The sequence below is a fragment of the Anolis sagrei genome, chromosome 10 (genome assembly GCF_037176765.1).
Source record: "Anolis sagrei isolate rAnoSag1 chromosome 10, rAnoSag1.mat, whole genome shotgun sequence".
NCBI classification, from domain to species: domain Eukaryota; kingdom Metazoa; phylum Chordata; class Lepidosauria; order Squamata; family Dactyloidae; genus Anolis; species Anolis sagrei.
This window is the reverse complement of record NC_090030.1, coordinates 17,352,245-17,368,206: the sequence shown is the minus strand read 5'-3', so window position 1 is coordinate 17,368,206 and position 15,962 is coordinate 17,352,245. Positions and strand designations below refer to the sequence as shown.

At 41.9% G+C, this 15,962-nt stretch overlaps 1 protein-coding gene across 1 annotated transcript in view; it reads right to left on the bottom strand.

The window, feature by feature from the left end:
• LOC132762960 (synaptotagmin-like protein 2) overlaps positions 1 to 15,962 on the bottom strand; it is a 54,194-nt gene that overhangs the window by 2,415 nt on the left and 35,817 nt on the right. The window contains exons 8-16 of the mRNA XM_060756229.2: positions 13,290 to 13,388; positions 10,803 to 10,894; positions 8,531 to 8,632; positions 7,678 to 7,847; positions 6,816 to 6,918; positions 6,457 to 6,618; positions 4,716 to 4,794; positions 2,907 to 3,006; positions 1,695 to 1,900 (exon numbers count right to left, since the gene is read on the bottom strand). Coding sequence (XP_060612212.2) covers positions 1,695 to 1,900; positions 2,907 to 3,006; positions 4,716 to 4,794; positions 6,457 to 6,618; positions 6,816 to 6,918; positions 7,678 to 7,847; positions 8,531 to 8,632; positions 10,803 to 10,894; positions 13,290 to 13,388 — 1,113 coding nt within the window. The remainder of the gene's footprint in view (positions 1 to 1,694; positions 1,901 to 2,906; positions 3,007 to 4,715; positions 4,795 to 6,456; positions 6,619 to 6,815; positions 6,919 to 7,677; positions 7,848 to 8,530; positions 8,633 to 10,802; positions 10,895 to 13,289; positions 13,389 to 15,962) is intronic.

The following is a 15,962-nucleotide window of genomic DNA, read 5'->3' as shown; positions in this document are numbered from 1 at the left end:
CAGTTCGCTTTAGACCTCAGTGGAGGTGGATGCAGATGTCATTTAGACTTACGCAGGAACAGTTTACTATATGTTTGCTTTGAGAAGCAGTGACTACAGTTATACAGTCTGGACTTTCATAAGATGTATACTTAAAGACTTTGACTATGGGCTATTGCTTGAGAATGATGCCTTGTGTTCTCAACACTGAGAAACTATATCTTATCTATAAATGTGCCTGCATGCTGAATTAATACAAGATGCTTGTGAGTTTCTTTATAAAGAAGAATTGTTTTTTGTCTCTGAGTGCATATTTTAAAATAAGAGGTTTCAAAGAGGAATATATGTTTTGGACAACAGCAATTTCAACTTCATCTTCAAAGAAACATTTCAAAACTCTGCTAGCCAAGTATATGTTTTTAGTGCAGTGGCATGTCTTTGTCCCTGACAGTTCAAAGACGTGGTTTATCAGTTTAACAGCTGAGTTACCTGTGTGCCATTACAGGAATGCTTGTGAACATCACTTTTTCAAAGAGTTGACTTCTAACAAGATCTTTCCTTTCCTTGGCTAATGGTGTTGGAGTTCAGCCCGTGATTGTGTTTCAGGATCAGGGTGCTTTGGATGTGGGAAGTGATGCCAATGAATTTCAAGGTGGCAATGGTTTGGTCAATGATACTGATGCAGAGAAGGACCAGGGGACCCCCATGCAAAGTGTAGTTTCTCATGAGAAAGTCCCTGAAGGATGTGGGGATGATGGTGTACTCCCTGAATTGTTACCAGAGAGTTCCCAGGATTTGGGGTTTGAAAACAACCGGGCACCTGGCCCAGATGCAAAACTTAATAAGCAAATAGATAGGAGGCAGGAGATTAATCAAAACAGGTAGATCGAACAGTGCCTTTGGTGGTCTGCCAGAATCCAACAGAAAAAGATAAGGGAATCTCAATTAAAGTGAAACCAATTTTGGAGTGCTTGGGATAGCTTAACGAGGGGATAAAAGTTCCAAGTATGGGAAATATAGTCAGATGAAGCATCGTTTAGAATCAAGTATAGTTCGTGTCCTTGTTTCATGGAAGCCTTGCTGGGAAGATTCTTGTCTAAGTATTCCTTGTTTCATAGTTTGGATTCTTGGATTGTGTGAATGCCTATTCATGCCTTGGATTAATGTTTCCTGGTTTTCTGATTTATATTAGAGAAGTGTGGACTTTGCTTTCATGGACTTTGCTGAACTTTATCCTGGACTACTTTTGCTCCTGCTTATCTTCTTACCTAATTGGATTTACCTATTCATTTAAAGTGGTTTTTTACTTTGCTGTTTTCAAAATTATCTTCAATAAAATGATTGTTTTCCAATAAATGGTGTGGTGTTTACAGTCGGAGGGCTTTTCCTGTCCTGGAGTGCAACAGGCAGTTTTCAAAAGGTGTCTCCAGACGTTCATGGAGATTCACATTTGCCAAAAATATATGACATAATTTTTCCTTTTCAAAAAGGTCATGAATGTCATGTTTCCAAAAAAGTCATGCATGTGCCCCAAAATGGCCACAGGATACCTCTATAGAAATGTTCTAGGTTCTCCAAGGTAACTCTACAGTAACATCGAGCATTTACATAGTGTCTGCTATTATCCATTCCTTTTTGTTTTCACAGTGAATTCAGCAACATACTTCCAATGTCTAAACCTAGATTAAAGTATACAAACCAACCAAATCCATTACCTGTCCCAAGTCCCAGGCGGATCCCTCCAAGGAAGTGGTTGGTAAGCTTTTCGTGATCCCAAACAGTGAGTTCCACGCAAGCGTCTTTCAGGTCCTCCGTATGGAACCCGTCGTACACAATGGTGTGGTTGAAGACTGGATTGGAGTCTCTCTTGACAATTCGGGTCTTCTGGTAACTCTTCTTACTCGTATCTGGAAGAACATAGCTGGAAAAGGAGAATACAGGTCTTTATAGAATTCTAGAGTTGGAAGAGACTCCCAAGGCCATCCAGTCCAACCAACTCCTGCCAGGCAGGAAAAGTACAATCAAAGCACTCCTGACAGGTAAACTTCCAGCCTGTTTCAAAGCCTCCAATGGTATCTAGCCATGGCAGATGGGGCTTATAGTCCCATACATACCAATATTTTTCAAAGGAAATATATCAGATGATATTGGGTTGCAACTTCCAGCATCCCTTGCCACTTGATCTGTTTATTTATCTATTTATTTACAGTTTTTATATGCTGCCCATATCACCCAAAAGGGGACTCAGAGCGGATCACATAAACAGCAAACATTCAATGCCATTATACACCGAGAAGACAGACAACTGTACATGGATAGAGGTATATGTGGGCTTTCCCATCTTCGGCATCTTGGAGGCCATGCTCAGTTCTGACCACTGGGGGTGCTGTTGTTCCACTTTCCCTGCCAAATAGTTTTGCTCGTAAACCTCCTCCTTGATTGAATTGTTGGTATTTTCTGACATTTCCTTATGGATGCCTCCTTGCTTTAAAACAGTATCTATTTATCTACTCACATTTTTTTGAACTGCTAGGTAGGCAGAAGCTGGGCTAAAGGCCAGGAGCTCACCCTGAATTAGGCTTTGAACTGTCAAACTTTCGATTGGCAAGATTTATTATAGTTGGCGATCAACCTGCTATGCTAAAGCCCAGCCCTAATGTTTGACTGGGGCCGATCAGAGTTTCATCCCATGACTGGAGGATCACAATTTGCCAGTGGCTCTTTTAAAACAGCAATTCTGATCTGATAGACCTCTCTATATATTGGGTTTTGACTCCCAGAATGCCCAGTGATAAGGGAGTCTGGAAACTGAAGTTTACAAAAATCTTAACAGCAGTTCACCAGTATTATAGCAATCCCAGCTGGCCGGGGAAATAATCCACGATGCCAGTTATTATAAGCCTCTTTTCGGAAGGTATCGCACCTACCATTTCACAAAGGAGTCCACTCCTGAAGGACGCAGCTGCGGAAGGTCTTTGGTGTCTTTCACCCAGATGTGGACCTCCCCAGATGGAGGGGTTTTGCGACCTAACATTAATGGCAACAGGATTCATGACACAGGCAAGAACAATTCATTCATTCATTCAAAGGGTCAATAAAATGGACAGAGGGTGTTAATAGTGTACAGTCTAAATGGGTGTGCGCGCGGAAGAACAGTTTAAGAACTGCTGCTTGAAGGTCAGTGACAGAGAGTCCATGGGTACAGCTACACTGAAGAATTAATGCAATCTGATACCATTTCAATTCCATGCTATAGAAGCTTGGGAGTTGTAGTTTGATGAGTCTACCCCACTTTTTGGTAGAGAAGGCTCAAGACCTTATTCATCATTATTTATTTATTATTATTATTATTATTATTATTATTATTATTATTATTTACAGTATTTATATTCCACCCTTCTCACCCTGTAGGGGACTCAGGGCGGATTACTATGCACATATACATGGCAAACATTTGATGCCATAGACCAGGGGTCCTCAAACTAAGGCCCGGGGGCCAGATATGGCCCTCCAAGGTCATTTACCCGGCCCTCGCTCAGGGTCAACCTAACTCTGAAACGACTTGAACTGAAACAACAACAACCCTATCTCATGAGCCAAAAGCAGGCCCACACTTCCCATTAAAATACTAATAAATTTATTAGTATCTCCTCTCAGCCTTCTCTTCTTCAGGCTAAACATGCCCAGCTCCTTAAGCCTCTCCTCATAGGGCTTGTTCTCCAGATCCTGGATCATTTTAGTCACCCTCCTCTGGACACATTCCAGCTTGTCAATATCTCTCTTCAATTGTGGTGCCCAGAATTGTACACAATTCTGTATTGTTTTAAAGTGGTTTTTTTTTTGCACTACAAATAAGATATGTGCAGTGAGCATAGGAATTATTTCATGTTTTTTTTTTCAAATTATAATCCGGCCCTCCAACAGTTTGAGGGACTGTGACCTGGCCCTCTGTTTAAAAAGTTTGAGGACCCCTGCCATAGACAAACAACATATATAGACAGACACACAGAGGCTATTGAACATTACAGCTTCATAAGGGTATGCTCGAATTCTGGCCACCGGGGGAGCTGTTGCTTCACTGCCCACTTGTGTACTTCCTCATTCTTTAGCACACTGCTGGAGATTTTTATGGTGTGCTAAATTAGTTAAATTAGCCTCCCCACCTAAGCGGTACCTAAATTTCCTACTTGACAGATGCAACCATCTTTTGGACTGCAAAGGTCGACAGAAAGTTAGACAAAAGGTTGGGAGCTTACTCTGACTCGGCTGGCTTCGAACTCATGACCTTTTGGTCAGTAGTGATTTTAATGCAGCTGACTCCCAACCAGCTGTGCCACAGCCTGGACCTTGGGAAACTACAGGTCCTATGATTCTGCTGCATTGAACCATGGCAATTGAAGTAATTTCACACTGCATAAATTCTAGTGTAGATGCACCCATGAAGGCTGAGGTTGCCCTGCAACTATTTGGGGGTCTTCCCATGTTGCATTGCGGCTTAGGGATGGACAAACTGTGTCCCCTTCTGTCGCTGTTCCCATCAGCCCCATCAACAGACAAGGATGATGGGAATCCAATCAGAGATTCTCCAGTATATAAGAAAGGAAAAGAAACACAAAGTAAAATATATCTAGTTTACAAATTGTAGACTGAAGAATCAATAATACGTAACAGTGAGCTAAGTTACTGTAAGGCGGTCTGTAACCTGGGGAAGTTTTCTTAAAACTGTGTATGTTTACCTAGGCTTCCTGGTGGGATGTATTTAATTGACAGGTTCATCACTCCCCGGTGATCCACGCAGTTGAAGGCCGACAAACTCTGGGAAAGAGAAAAGACTGCCATTGGCATGAATGGCACCAAACAAAAACCCAGAGATTTCAAATCAGCAGGTGACCAGATTTAGCACAGCAGGAACCAGAGGAAACTACTGTTTGAAACCCATCAATTTCCTTAGAATCAATATTTGGATTTTTTAAAAATGAGATGCAAAGTATTACATGTTTTTGTGTGTGACCGTAAAAGAGAAGCAGCATCCTTATATTGTAATCGCAAATCAAAAGAAGGCAAGAGAGACGACGCACAGTCATCCCCACATTTGTAGTTTATTCATGCACTTGATTGATTTATTTGCTCTAGGAGAATATTCAATTAATATTTGATATTTAATTCTAATTAATGTTTGCATGCTTTTCAGGTCATAAATTGTACTGTATCGGTTTTACTGTAAGCTGCTTTGAGTCCTAAAGAGAACATCTCTATATTCATTTGTAGTTCCTCCAGCTTCTATGGCCAATATTTGGCAGAAGTTAGAAATAGTGCTGGAGGACCATCAAATGCACCTAACTCCATGGCACGTGGAGGACTGACCATATCTTAAACACATGGAGATGCCCATTTCTGGGTGTCCTGAAAACGGGAAGCATCTGAAAACTAGCAAATGCAGTACTTTCGAAGAAGCTACCATTTTCAGACAATAGCTCCCAGAATCCAGACAACTGGATCATGCTAGTTAAAGGATTACCTATTTCTCTATGGACCAACCCAAATTTGAGGATTATTAGTGGGAAACTTCAGTGCTCCATCATTTGAAAAAAGACAGGTAAAAATACACCTACTAAACCAAGATATTGTTGTAGATCAGCCAAAGCCTGATGGTTTAACTGAGGATTTAGAGAGGATTGCAGGCTTTCCTGTGTCACAAAGTGATGGGCTCTCAAGTCTGGGAAATTCAGGTTTGGGAAATGATGTTTCTCTCTGTGAAAAAACTGGTTCAGAAAGTGCAAGGCCTCAAGGCCAGGCCAAGGAGTCAGAAGAAGCAATAGAAGATAAGGAATTGAGTAAAGAGCTGAGTGATAAGGAGAAACCACCTGTAGTTATGGAGATTAACAAAAAACTCCATTTACAAATCTGAGCTGGACTGAGAGAAAATTCACAGGAGACGTAGTGCTTTGGGTGGCTATTAAACAACAAGGTGTTTACTTTAAGGGCAGTTCAGGCAACACTGCGTTAAAGTGAGAAGCTAAACCTGGGTTCTTGGTTCTTGCTCTTGGTTCAAGTCAAGCCTTGGTTTTGGATTTTAATATCCTGGAAGTTTTCTATGTTGCTGTTCATGTATTCCTGTTTAAGTTTATACTAGTTATACTTTCTTGTTTGTGGACTTATGCTGTAACCGTGATTTCTGGATTTTGTCACCTTTGGAACTTTATGAGACATAAAGTGGTGAACTTTTTTGGATTATATATCTGCTTTTTTTATTCCTGCTTTTTTCACATGCTTTTTATGTGTTTTACAATAAACATTGGACTCTTGTGGGGTGAGGTGGTCATAGGTGTTTCCAGGCCTGGAGTGCAACAGATCTATACAATATTCAATAACCCAAGGGATATACTCCAGCTGAGACTAGCAATTAGATTTAGGCCAACATGGGTTTCTAAAAATCATGTTACCTTTGACATAGGATATCCATCAAAAGGGGCTTACCCGGGGTTTCAGCATGTACCAATTCAGTCTGTTGTTCTGCCAATCCCAGCCAGCCAAGTCCACCTCAATCTCGCCCAGAAAACTGTTCCGCCCAAGAGGGTCGTTGTGCCAGACAGAAAGGTTCAGTTTCTGAATCAGCAAAACCATTTTCTCTATTTTATACTGCAGAGAGAGGAAACAATAGCCTTGTTATTTGGAGGCTGTTGTTATTGTTAACATCAGACTTCTGCCAATTCTAAGGCAAGCCTCTCATGGGGTTTTCTTGGCAGGAGCGCAATCCATCATATCTACTCCAGTGGGGATTTTTTGCTCTGTTGCATAAAAATGGATTCAGGCCCTGCTTTGCCTGTATCCCTTACCCGCAACACTTCATTGTAAATGGGGGAGACGGTCCTCTTTTTCACAGAGGTCTTCCTTTTCCCCATCCGCGCTTTGTCTGGAAGGAGGTAGGTCTTGACGTACCTGGAGAAGAGACTAAGTCAGCATTCAAGTCAAGCCAGTAGACGTGAGCCATAGAGTTGCACTGAAGGACAGAAGACATTTCTCAGTGCAATTCTAGGTCCTCCAACACACTTCCACGATCAGCCTCAAGTGCCACTGATTTAGTGTTGTATTACTTATTTATAGCCTACTTTTCTTTCATGATCAAGACAAGACAAAGCTAACCAATTTAGTATTTAGCTCTAAAAGTAGCATTTTTAAAAAATTTGCCCAGTTTTCCATTTTTGGGGCATTCCTGTGCCCCTACGAAAGTGGAGGGCCTGCTGTAACAGTTCTGCTTTATTCTGCACCTGTCCAGTTCTGGGCACTGTTTTTCTCAGAAATACACAAAAATACTCCAGAGACCATTACTAGTGGTTCTCAACTTCCGGTTTTCTAGACTAGTGATTCTCAACCTGTGGGTCCCCAGGTGTTTTGGCCTACAACTTCCAGAAATCCAAGCTGTTAGGATTTCTGGGAGTTGAAGGCCAAAACATCTGGAGACCCACAGGTAAGAGAACTACTGCTCTAGGCAATTGGGAATTCAGCTTGCAGAACTACTTTGCACTAGTCACAAGTTGAAGTCCAAGACATTTAGAACACCAAAGGTTCTAGAACCACCATAACCTAGAACCAGCACACTAAACCATCTAAATTAAGTGGACTTCTAGAGGACGGTTCTTCATGCCTTCTCAACAGTGTTTCCTATGATATGGCCACAACAATTCAGACTTCACTTACGGGTCTGTCCTAACTTTCTTCTCATCCACAATGGCCAGGTCCTTGCACTGGGAGACGAAAATCTGGAATTCTCGGTTTTTCTCATCATAATCTAAAGCGAACTGAACCACTCCTTGGGCGTCGACACTCCCAAAATCGCCACTGTAGACGCTCAAAACACTTCCACTCACCTGTCCAGAGGGAAGAAAGGAGGGTCACAACTGGGGTCTTCATGTCAACAGACCAGGGAAGGGCTTAGGAATGGGAAAAAATACTACAAGCTCAAAGTGAATCTTGATGATTCTGCTCTTTCCTCCAGGAAGAAAGGTCTTTAAATTCAGAATTGCTATGTTTCAATAAGGAACCACTGCTTAATGGGGGAATCAATGCTTTACTGATATTGTACTTTGCTAATAATATAATATATTGTATGTATATATATCTTGTAAGCCGCTCTGAGTCCCCTTCGGGGTGAGAAGGGTGGCATAGAAATGTCGTAAATAAATAAATAAATAAATAAATAAATTTACATGCAGATGTTTTGCAGGAGAAGGAGGAGACGGTGACTTTGTGGAACACATGGGTCTTCTCCAATAGGTTTCATCAAGTCACCATTTAAGAAAATTGGACTACAATTCCTAGAATCTCTCAGCACACATGACCATTTGGCTCTGAACTACATCTCTGCACAAGCAACTCGTTACAAATTGAACTGGCACAAGTTCAGTAGCAGCTGATAGTTTTGATGCAAAAAGGGCGATCAATCTGTTCTGGATTTTAGTCGGAACTTTAAAGAACTCTCCAACTATTAACAGCACCAGCCAACAAAGCCAATGAACTGGGACTTTTGAGAGCTGTTGGGGAAGGAACATACCGAGGAGACAGAGGCCATATCCGAGGAATGGCTCCCCACACTTGGAGACTTCTTGTGTCGGTAGAATTGGAAGCTGATCTCGGAAGCGGTGTCCGATTCTGTCTGCAAATCAAACACAAGCGTGTTAATATGTGTCCACAGAAGGTCCAGTCTCAGCATACTGACTAGAGCAGTGTGTCCCAAACTCTGCTCTTCCAAATGTTTTGGACTTCATCTCCCAGAATCCTTATTCATTAGCCAAAACAACTGAAGTGTTGAGAAGTTGAAGTCCAAAACACTTGGAGGACTAGAGTTTGGGAATCACTGGGTTGAAGTGCTGGACCTGGAGAGAAGGGAGACCAAGGCTGAAATCCCCATTCTACCCCAATGGTGGACCAGTCACTGCGTCCTCATAGGATTATTGGGGAAATGAGAGAAAATATTGCCTTAGCTTTCTCGGAAGACAGGCATGCTATCAGTGCAGTAAAAAACAATATATTATGTTCACAAAGTCTCCAATAAAACCAGATGGGTGACATTTTAAATTAATCTATATAAATATAAATGTAATGTTTTTTTGTGGGATTAACATAACCCAAAAACCACTGGATTAATTGACATCAAATTTGGACACAATACACCTATTAGGCCAACAAGTGACCATCACTCATAAAAACAGTGAAAAACACAGCAGAAGAGACTTAAAAAGCCAAAAAATAAAAAATACATTACAACGCATGCACAAAACCACATATATATATGCAAACACACACATATACACATATACACAAATATATACACACATACATAAACATATACACACACACAAAACACATATACACAGACCGGGCCACATCAACGTGTGGCAGGGGACGGCTAGTCCTATATAAAATGCAAAATTCTGTCGTGAGTTGTGACTTCAGTAGACCCATTGACTCAATGGAATTTTTTTCCCCTATAAGGAGTGGCTTGAGTTACTGCAAGTCGCTTCTGGTGTGAGAGAACTGGCCATCTGCAAGGATATTGCCCAGGGAACGCCCAGATGTTTTGATGTTTTACCCTCCTTGTGGGAGGCTTCTCTCATGTCCCTGTATGGGAAGCTGGAGCGGACAAGAGGGAGCTCATCCATGCTCTCCCCAGATTCGAACCTCCGACCTGTTGGTCTTCAGTCCTGCCAGCACAAGGGTTTAACTCCTTGCGCCACCGGGAACTCCATGGTAAATGGATAAATGGCGTGTATCCATGTATTGATTCATCATTCAACAACTGATAAGGGTGCATCTACACTCTAATATTAACCCAGTGTGACACCGCCTTAACTGCCATGGCATAATGCTATGGAATCATGGGAGTTGTACTTTGGTTTATTGTCCTAAAGCTATTGTCCTCCCAACCCTGCTATATGCCTGCGAAACGTGGACTTTCTACAGACGTCACACGCAACTCCTGGAATGATTCCATCAGCGCTCCCTCTGGAAAATCCTGCAAATCTCTTGGGAAGACAGGCGGACAAACATCAGTGTGCTGGAGAAGCAAAGACCACCAGCATTGAAGCAATGGTCCTCCACCATAAACTCCGTTAGACTGGCCATGTTGTCCGGATGCCCGACCACCGTCTCCCAAAGCAGTTGCTCTACTCCAAACTCAAGAACGGAAAACGGAATGTTGGTGGACAGGAAAAGAGATTGAAAGATGGGCTCCAAGCCAACCTTTAAAACTCTGGCATAGACACTGAGAACTGGGAAGCCCTGGCCCTTGAGCGCTCCAGCTGGAGGTCAGCTGTGACCAGCAGTGCTGCAGAATTGGAAGAGGCACAAATGGAGGGCAAAAGAGAGAAATGTGCCAAGAGGAAGGCGCGTCAAGCCAACCCCGACTGGGACCGCCTTCCACCTGGAAACCGATGCCCTCACTGCGGGAGAAGATGCAGATCAAGAATAGGGCTCCACAGTCACCTACGGACCCTCCAGAATACTGATCCTGGAAGACTATCCTACTCGGCCAACGAGGGATCGCCTAAGTAAGTAATAAGTAAGTAAGTAACTTTGGTATAGCTTTGAAAACACTCTGTGGCACAGAAGGCTTGCTAAATGACCACTGAGAATGTTTGTCATAGATTGCAGGCGAAACGTCAGGAGAGAATGCCTCTAGACCATGGCCATATAGCCCGAAAAAACTTACAACTACCCAAAATAATGTTTTTCAAATTCATCGTTTTCCCATTTCCATGGGGTCCCTGTGCCCCTAACCCTTTCAGAAGTGGGAAACCCCTTACATATATCCATACGAGTCCTACCTCTGAGAGCAGGAGAGGACTGGATTTGCTCAGGTCTTTGGCTCTCTCAGGCTCAAGGTATTGATGGGTCGGCATTTGCGGCTTAGAATAGGCTAGAAAGAAGAAACAAAATACACTGCAAAATGGTTTTTGTATTTGGAATAAAAAATAAATTCCCATCTGCTGAAATTTGTTTTAAAAAACCCCATCTTATCGTATTTATGGCCTTCAAGACTGGGAACTAAACATATATTGGTTTTCTCTTGAATTTCACCAATAGTTTTCCTACTGTAAGTTAGCAATAAATGTGGTGGTATTTTGCAGTGCAGAGTTTGCTTTGCGCAAATTCACACATTGTGTTTTTACGCAGGAAACTGTATTTTATGTGCAGGAAACAGATTGTAAGGAACTCAAATGTTTGTTTATTTAATGCATTAGACTGAACGTGTATTGTAAAGCGCATGCTTGTCTAACCACAACAGCAGCGTAAAAACCATAGATAGTAAAGCAAAAGTCAATGTCTGTTTAATGCATGTATAGAAAGGAATGGATTCAGCTCCCTCTCGTGGTTGAAAATCAAACTTACTGGTAAAGACATTTCCTATTTTTTTAAATGTGTTTAAATTCCAAACTAGCTTGGCTACCTGGTGTTGCCCGGGTTATTTGAAAAAGTCAAATTTTAACTGTACAAAATGCATAAGGTTGTGGGTGAACTACAACTCACATCATTCCAGGTTAACTCCAAGAATCTCCACCAGTATTTAAAGTTTGTTATGTTGGGAAAGTTTGCTCTAGATGCCTCATCAGTGAGGTTCAGTGTGCTCTCTGGCTGCAGGGTGAACTACAACTCCCACTATGGTGAATCAGTCCCCTCAAACTTTTCCAGTAGATTGAGTCACAGGGGTTCCGTGTGCCAAGTTTGGTCTGGGTCCATTATCGGTGTAGGTCACGGTTTCTCTGGTTGTGGGTGAACTACAACTCCCAGAAAGGAAAAGTCAGTTCCCCCCAAACCCCTCCAGCAATCAAATTTCAACATATCAGGTATGTGTGCCTGGTCTGATTCAAATCCATCGGTGTTTGGATTCATCGTACTCTCTGGATGTAGGTGAACTACAACTCCACCAAATCAAGATGAAATTTCCCCAAAGACCTTCAGTATTTTTGCTGGCCATATGGACTCTGTGTGCCATGTTTGGTCTAATTTCAACTTTGGTGAAGTTCCTAGGGCTCAATGATTGCAGGTGAACTATAAATCCCAGTACCTACAACTCCAAAATATCCAGGCCCCTCTCCCTCCCTCCCTCGCTGGCCATAGGGAGTCTGTGTGCCAAGTTTGGTCCAATTTCAACTTTGGTGAAGTTCATAGGGCTCAATGATTGCAGGTGAACTATAAATCCCAGTACCTACAATTCCAAAATATCCAGGCCCATCTCCCTCCCTCGCTCGCTGGCCATAGGGAGTCTGTGTGCCAAGTTTGGTCCAATTTCATCTTTGGTGAAGTTCATTGGGCTCAATGATTGCAGGTGAACTATAAATCCCAGTACCTACAACTCCAAAATATCCAGGCCCATCTCCCTCCCTCCCTTGCTGGCCATGGGGACGCTGTGTGCCAAGTTTGGTCCAATTTCATCTTTGATTAAGTTCATAGGGCTCAATGATTGCAGGTGAACTATAAATCCCAGTCCCTACAACTCCAAAATATCCATATCTCCCTCAAAAACCACCAGTATTCAAATTTGGGCATATTGGGTATGCATGCCAAGTTCGGTCCAGATCCATCACTGTTTGGGTTCATTGTGCGCTCTGGATGTAGGTGAACTACAACTCCTATAAATCCCTCCAAAACCTCCAGTATTTTGTGTTGGTCGTGGGGGTTCTGTGTGCCAAAATAGTTCTAGGCCTTTCGTTGGTGGAGTTCAGAGTGCTCTTAGATTGCAGGTGAACTATACATCCCAGTACCTCCAACTCCTCATGGTAAATTCTCCCCAAACCTTTCTAGTATGTTCAGTTGCTGATCAATTCCTCTCTGTTTGCTGTGTGCCATAGAAAAGAGTAGGAAAGGGTTATAGGAGAGCAGTGCGTGGGATCATGCAAATTCCACACAAATGGAGAGAGTTAGGCTGCTAGGAATTGTGGGAGTTGAAGTCCAAAACAACCGGAAGGCCGAAGTTAGCCCATGCCTAGTGTAGATGAACCCTTGGTCATCTGAACCATGAAATTTGCTAGGTGATGGCTACGTCCGCCATTCTCTCTCATGTCTGATCTACCTCTCAGCAAGGAGGAAGACAGCCAGGAATGCAACCTAGAACTCGTTTGGGAAAGATGAGATATAAACACACTCACCAACCAATAAATCTTCAGGGTCCCCTTTCTATACCCCTTGGCCAAAACATTGACGTTGTAGCTTTAGTGATCAGACTAATTTTCAGACTACAAGAAGAGTTCTTATTTGGGGAAGCAATGTGTGAAAGATTCAGACAAGGCGAAAAAGGCAGGCTGCCCACTTACTCTCCGTGGTCGTGTAAAGGTTCACCATGCTCTTTGCCAGGCTGTACCCGTTGGCACGCGGTGATTTCCTGGCAACGGGAGATGGGTGCTCCTTTCCCTCTGGAATACAATGAAAACAAATAGGCTTGCATTCAATAAGGAAAGGCATGTTTGTTTCCAAGGCTGATGCAGGATGTGAGTGTGTTTCTCCTCCTTCTCCTCCTCTTCGTTTATTTGATTTTAATATTATGGCATGTGATCCAGGCACCTGTTTGCACAGCTGAGTGACCTGGCTTGCTTCTTTCTTGCTTGCTTGCTTGCTTGCTTGCCTGCCTGCCTGCTTGTTCGCCCGCCCTCCCTCCCTCCTTCCTTCTCTTTCTTTCCTTCTCTTTCTCTCCTTCTCTTTCTTTCTTTCTTTCTTTCTTTTCCTTCCTTCTCTTTCCTTCCTCCTTCCTTCCTTCCTTCCTTCTCTTCCTTCCTTTCCTTCCTTCTTTCATTCCTTCCTTCTCTTTCTGTCCTTCCTTCCTTCCTTTCTTTTCTTTTTTTCTTTCCTTCCTTCCTTCCTTCCTTCCTTCCTTCCCTTCCCTTCCCTTCCCTTCCTTCCTTCCTTCCTTCCTTCTCTTTCCTTCTTTCCTTCCTTCTCTTCCCTTCCTTCTTTCTCTTTCATTCCTTCTTTCATTCCTTCCTTCCTTCCTTCACTTTCTTTCATTCCTTCTTTTTCTTCCTTCCTTCTCCTTCCTTCCTTCTCTTTCCTTCTTTCCTTCCTTCTCTTCTCTTCCCTTCCTTCTTTCTCTTTCATTCCTTCTTTCATTCCTTCCTTCCTTCTTTCATTCCTTCCTTCCTTCTTTCATTCCTTCCTTCTCCTCCCTCCCTCCCTTCCTTTCTTCCCTTTCTTTCTTTCTTTCTTTCCTTCCTTCTCTCTTTCTTTCCTTCATTCCTTCTTTTCCTTCCTTCTCTTTCCTTCCTTCCTTCCTTCCTTCCCTTCTTTCCTTCCTTCTTTCTCTTTCCTTCCTTCCTTCTTTCATTCATTCCTTTCTTCCTTCTTTCCTTCCTTCCTTCTTTCCTTCCTTCCCTCCTTCCTCCATTCCTTCCTTCTCTTTCCTTCCTTCTCCTTCCTTCCTTCCTTCCTTCCTTCCTTCCTTCCTTCCTTCCTTCCTTCCTTCCCCTTCCTTCCTTCCCCCTCTCCCTCCCTCCCTCCCTCCCTCCCTCCCTCCCTCCCTCCCTCCCTCCCTCCCTCTCTTTCTTTTTCCCTACCTCCTTCTGGTCTGTCTAAATGTCTATCTATCTATCTATCTATCTATCTATCTATCTATCTTTCTATCTTTCTATCTTTCTATCTTTCTATCTTTCTATCTTTCTATCTTTCTATCTTTCTATCTATTTTTGAGGAAAACAAATTACACCACACTTTGAAATAATTGTATATAGGTCTGTATAGTAATATCCAGGAACCTGTGTGCACAGCTAGATGACATACTTTCCTTTCTTTTTCTTCCTTCCTTTTCTTTCTCTCGCCTATCTATGTCCATATGTACCATATTTACTCGAGTATAAGTCAACCCGAATATAAGCCGAGGCACCCAATTTTACCACAAAAAACTGGGAAAACGTATTGACTCGAGTATAAGCCGAGGGTAGGAAATGCAGCAGCTACTGGTCAATTTCAAAATAAAAATAGATAGCAATAAAATTAAATCAATTGAGGCATCAGTAGGTTAAATATTTTTTGAATATTTACATAAAACTGTAATTTAAGATAAGACTGTCCAACCCTGATGAAACCATTGTTCTAATTTTCTTCAATGTAAATGTCCTTTCAGATCCTTCCAATAATAATAAAAGGAGTAAAATAATAAATGTAGTGATAATAATGATAGAGTAATATAATAAAAGTAATAAAAACAACAATAGAGTGGGTTGTTGTAGGTTTTTCCGGGCTATGTGGCCATGTTCTAGAGGCATTTTCTCCTGACGTTTCGCCTGCATCTATGGCAAGCATCCTCAGAGGTTGTGAGGTCTGTTGGAAGTAGGAACAGACCTCACTACCTCTGAGGATGCTTGCCATAGATGCAGGCGAAACGTCAGGAGAAAATGCCTCTAGAACATGGCCATATAGCCCGGAAAAACCTACAACAAACCAGTGATTCCGGCCATGAAAGCCTTCGACAATACAATAATAGAGTGAAATAATAAATGTAATAATAATAGAGTGAAATAATACATGCAATATTAATAATAATAAATAGAGTAAAATAATAAAAGTACTAAAACAAAAATAATAGAGTGAAATAATAAATGTAATAATAATAGAGAAAAATAATAAATGTAATAATGATACATAGAGTAAAATAATAAATGTAATAATAATAATAATAACAGAGTAAAATAATAAATAACTGACTCGAGTATAAGGTGAAGGGAGCTTCTTCAGTTTTAAAAAAGGGCTGAAAAGCTCAGCTTGCACTCGAGTATATACGGTACATATCTATCTATCCATCTATCTATGTCTCTCCCCCACCTTCAAACAACAAACCACACTTTGAAACATTTGTGCATGGGTTTGAGTATTATCTGTCTGGTTTGCATGTTTGGTTTGTATATTATCTGTCTGGTTTGCATGCTCAGTTGAAATGCATGGATTGTGAACTGAGACACATACAATATCCAGATGTATTTGAATAAAGGCGTACAATG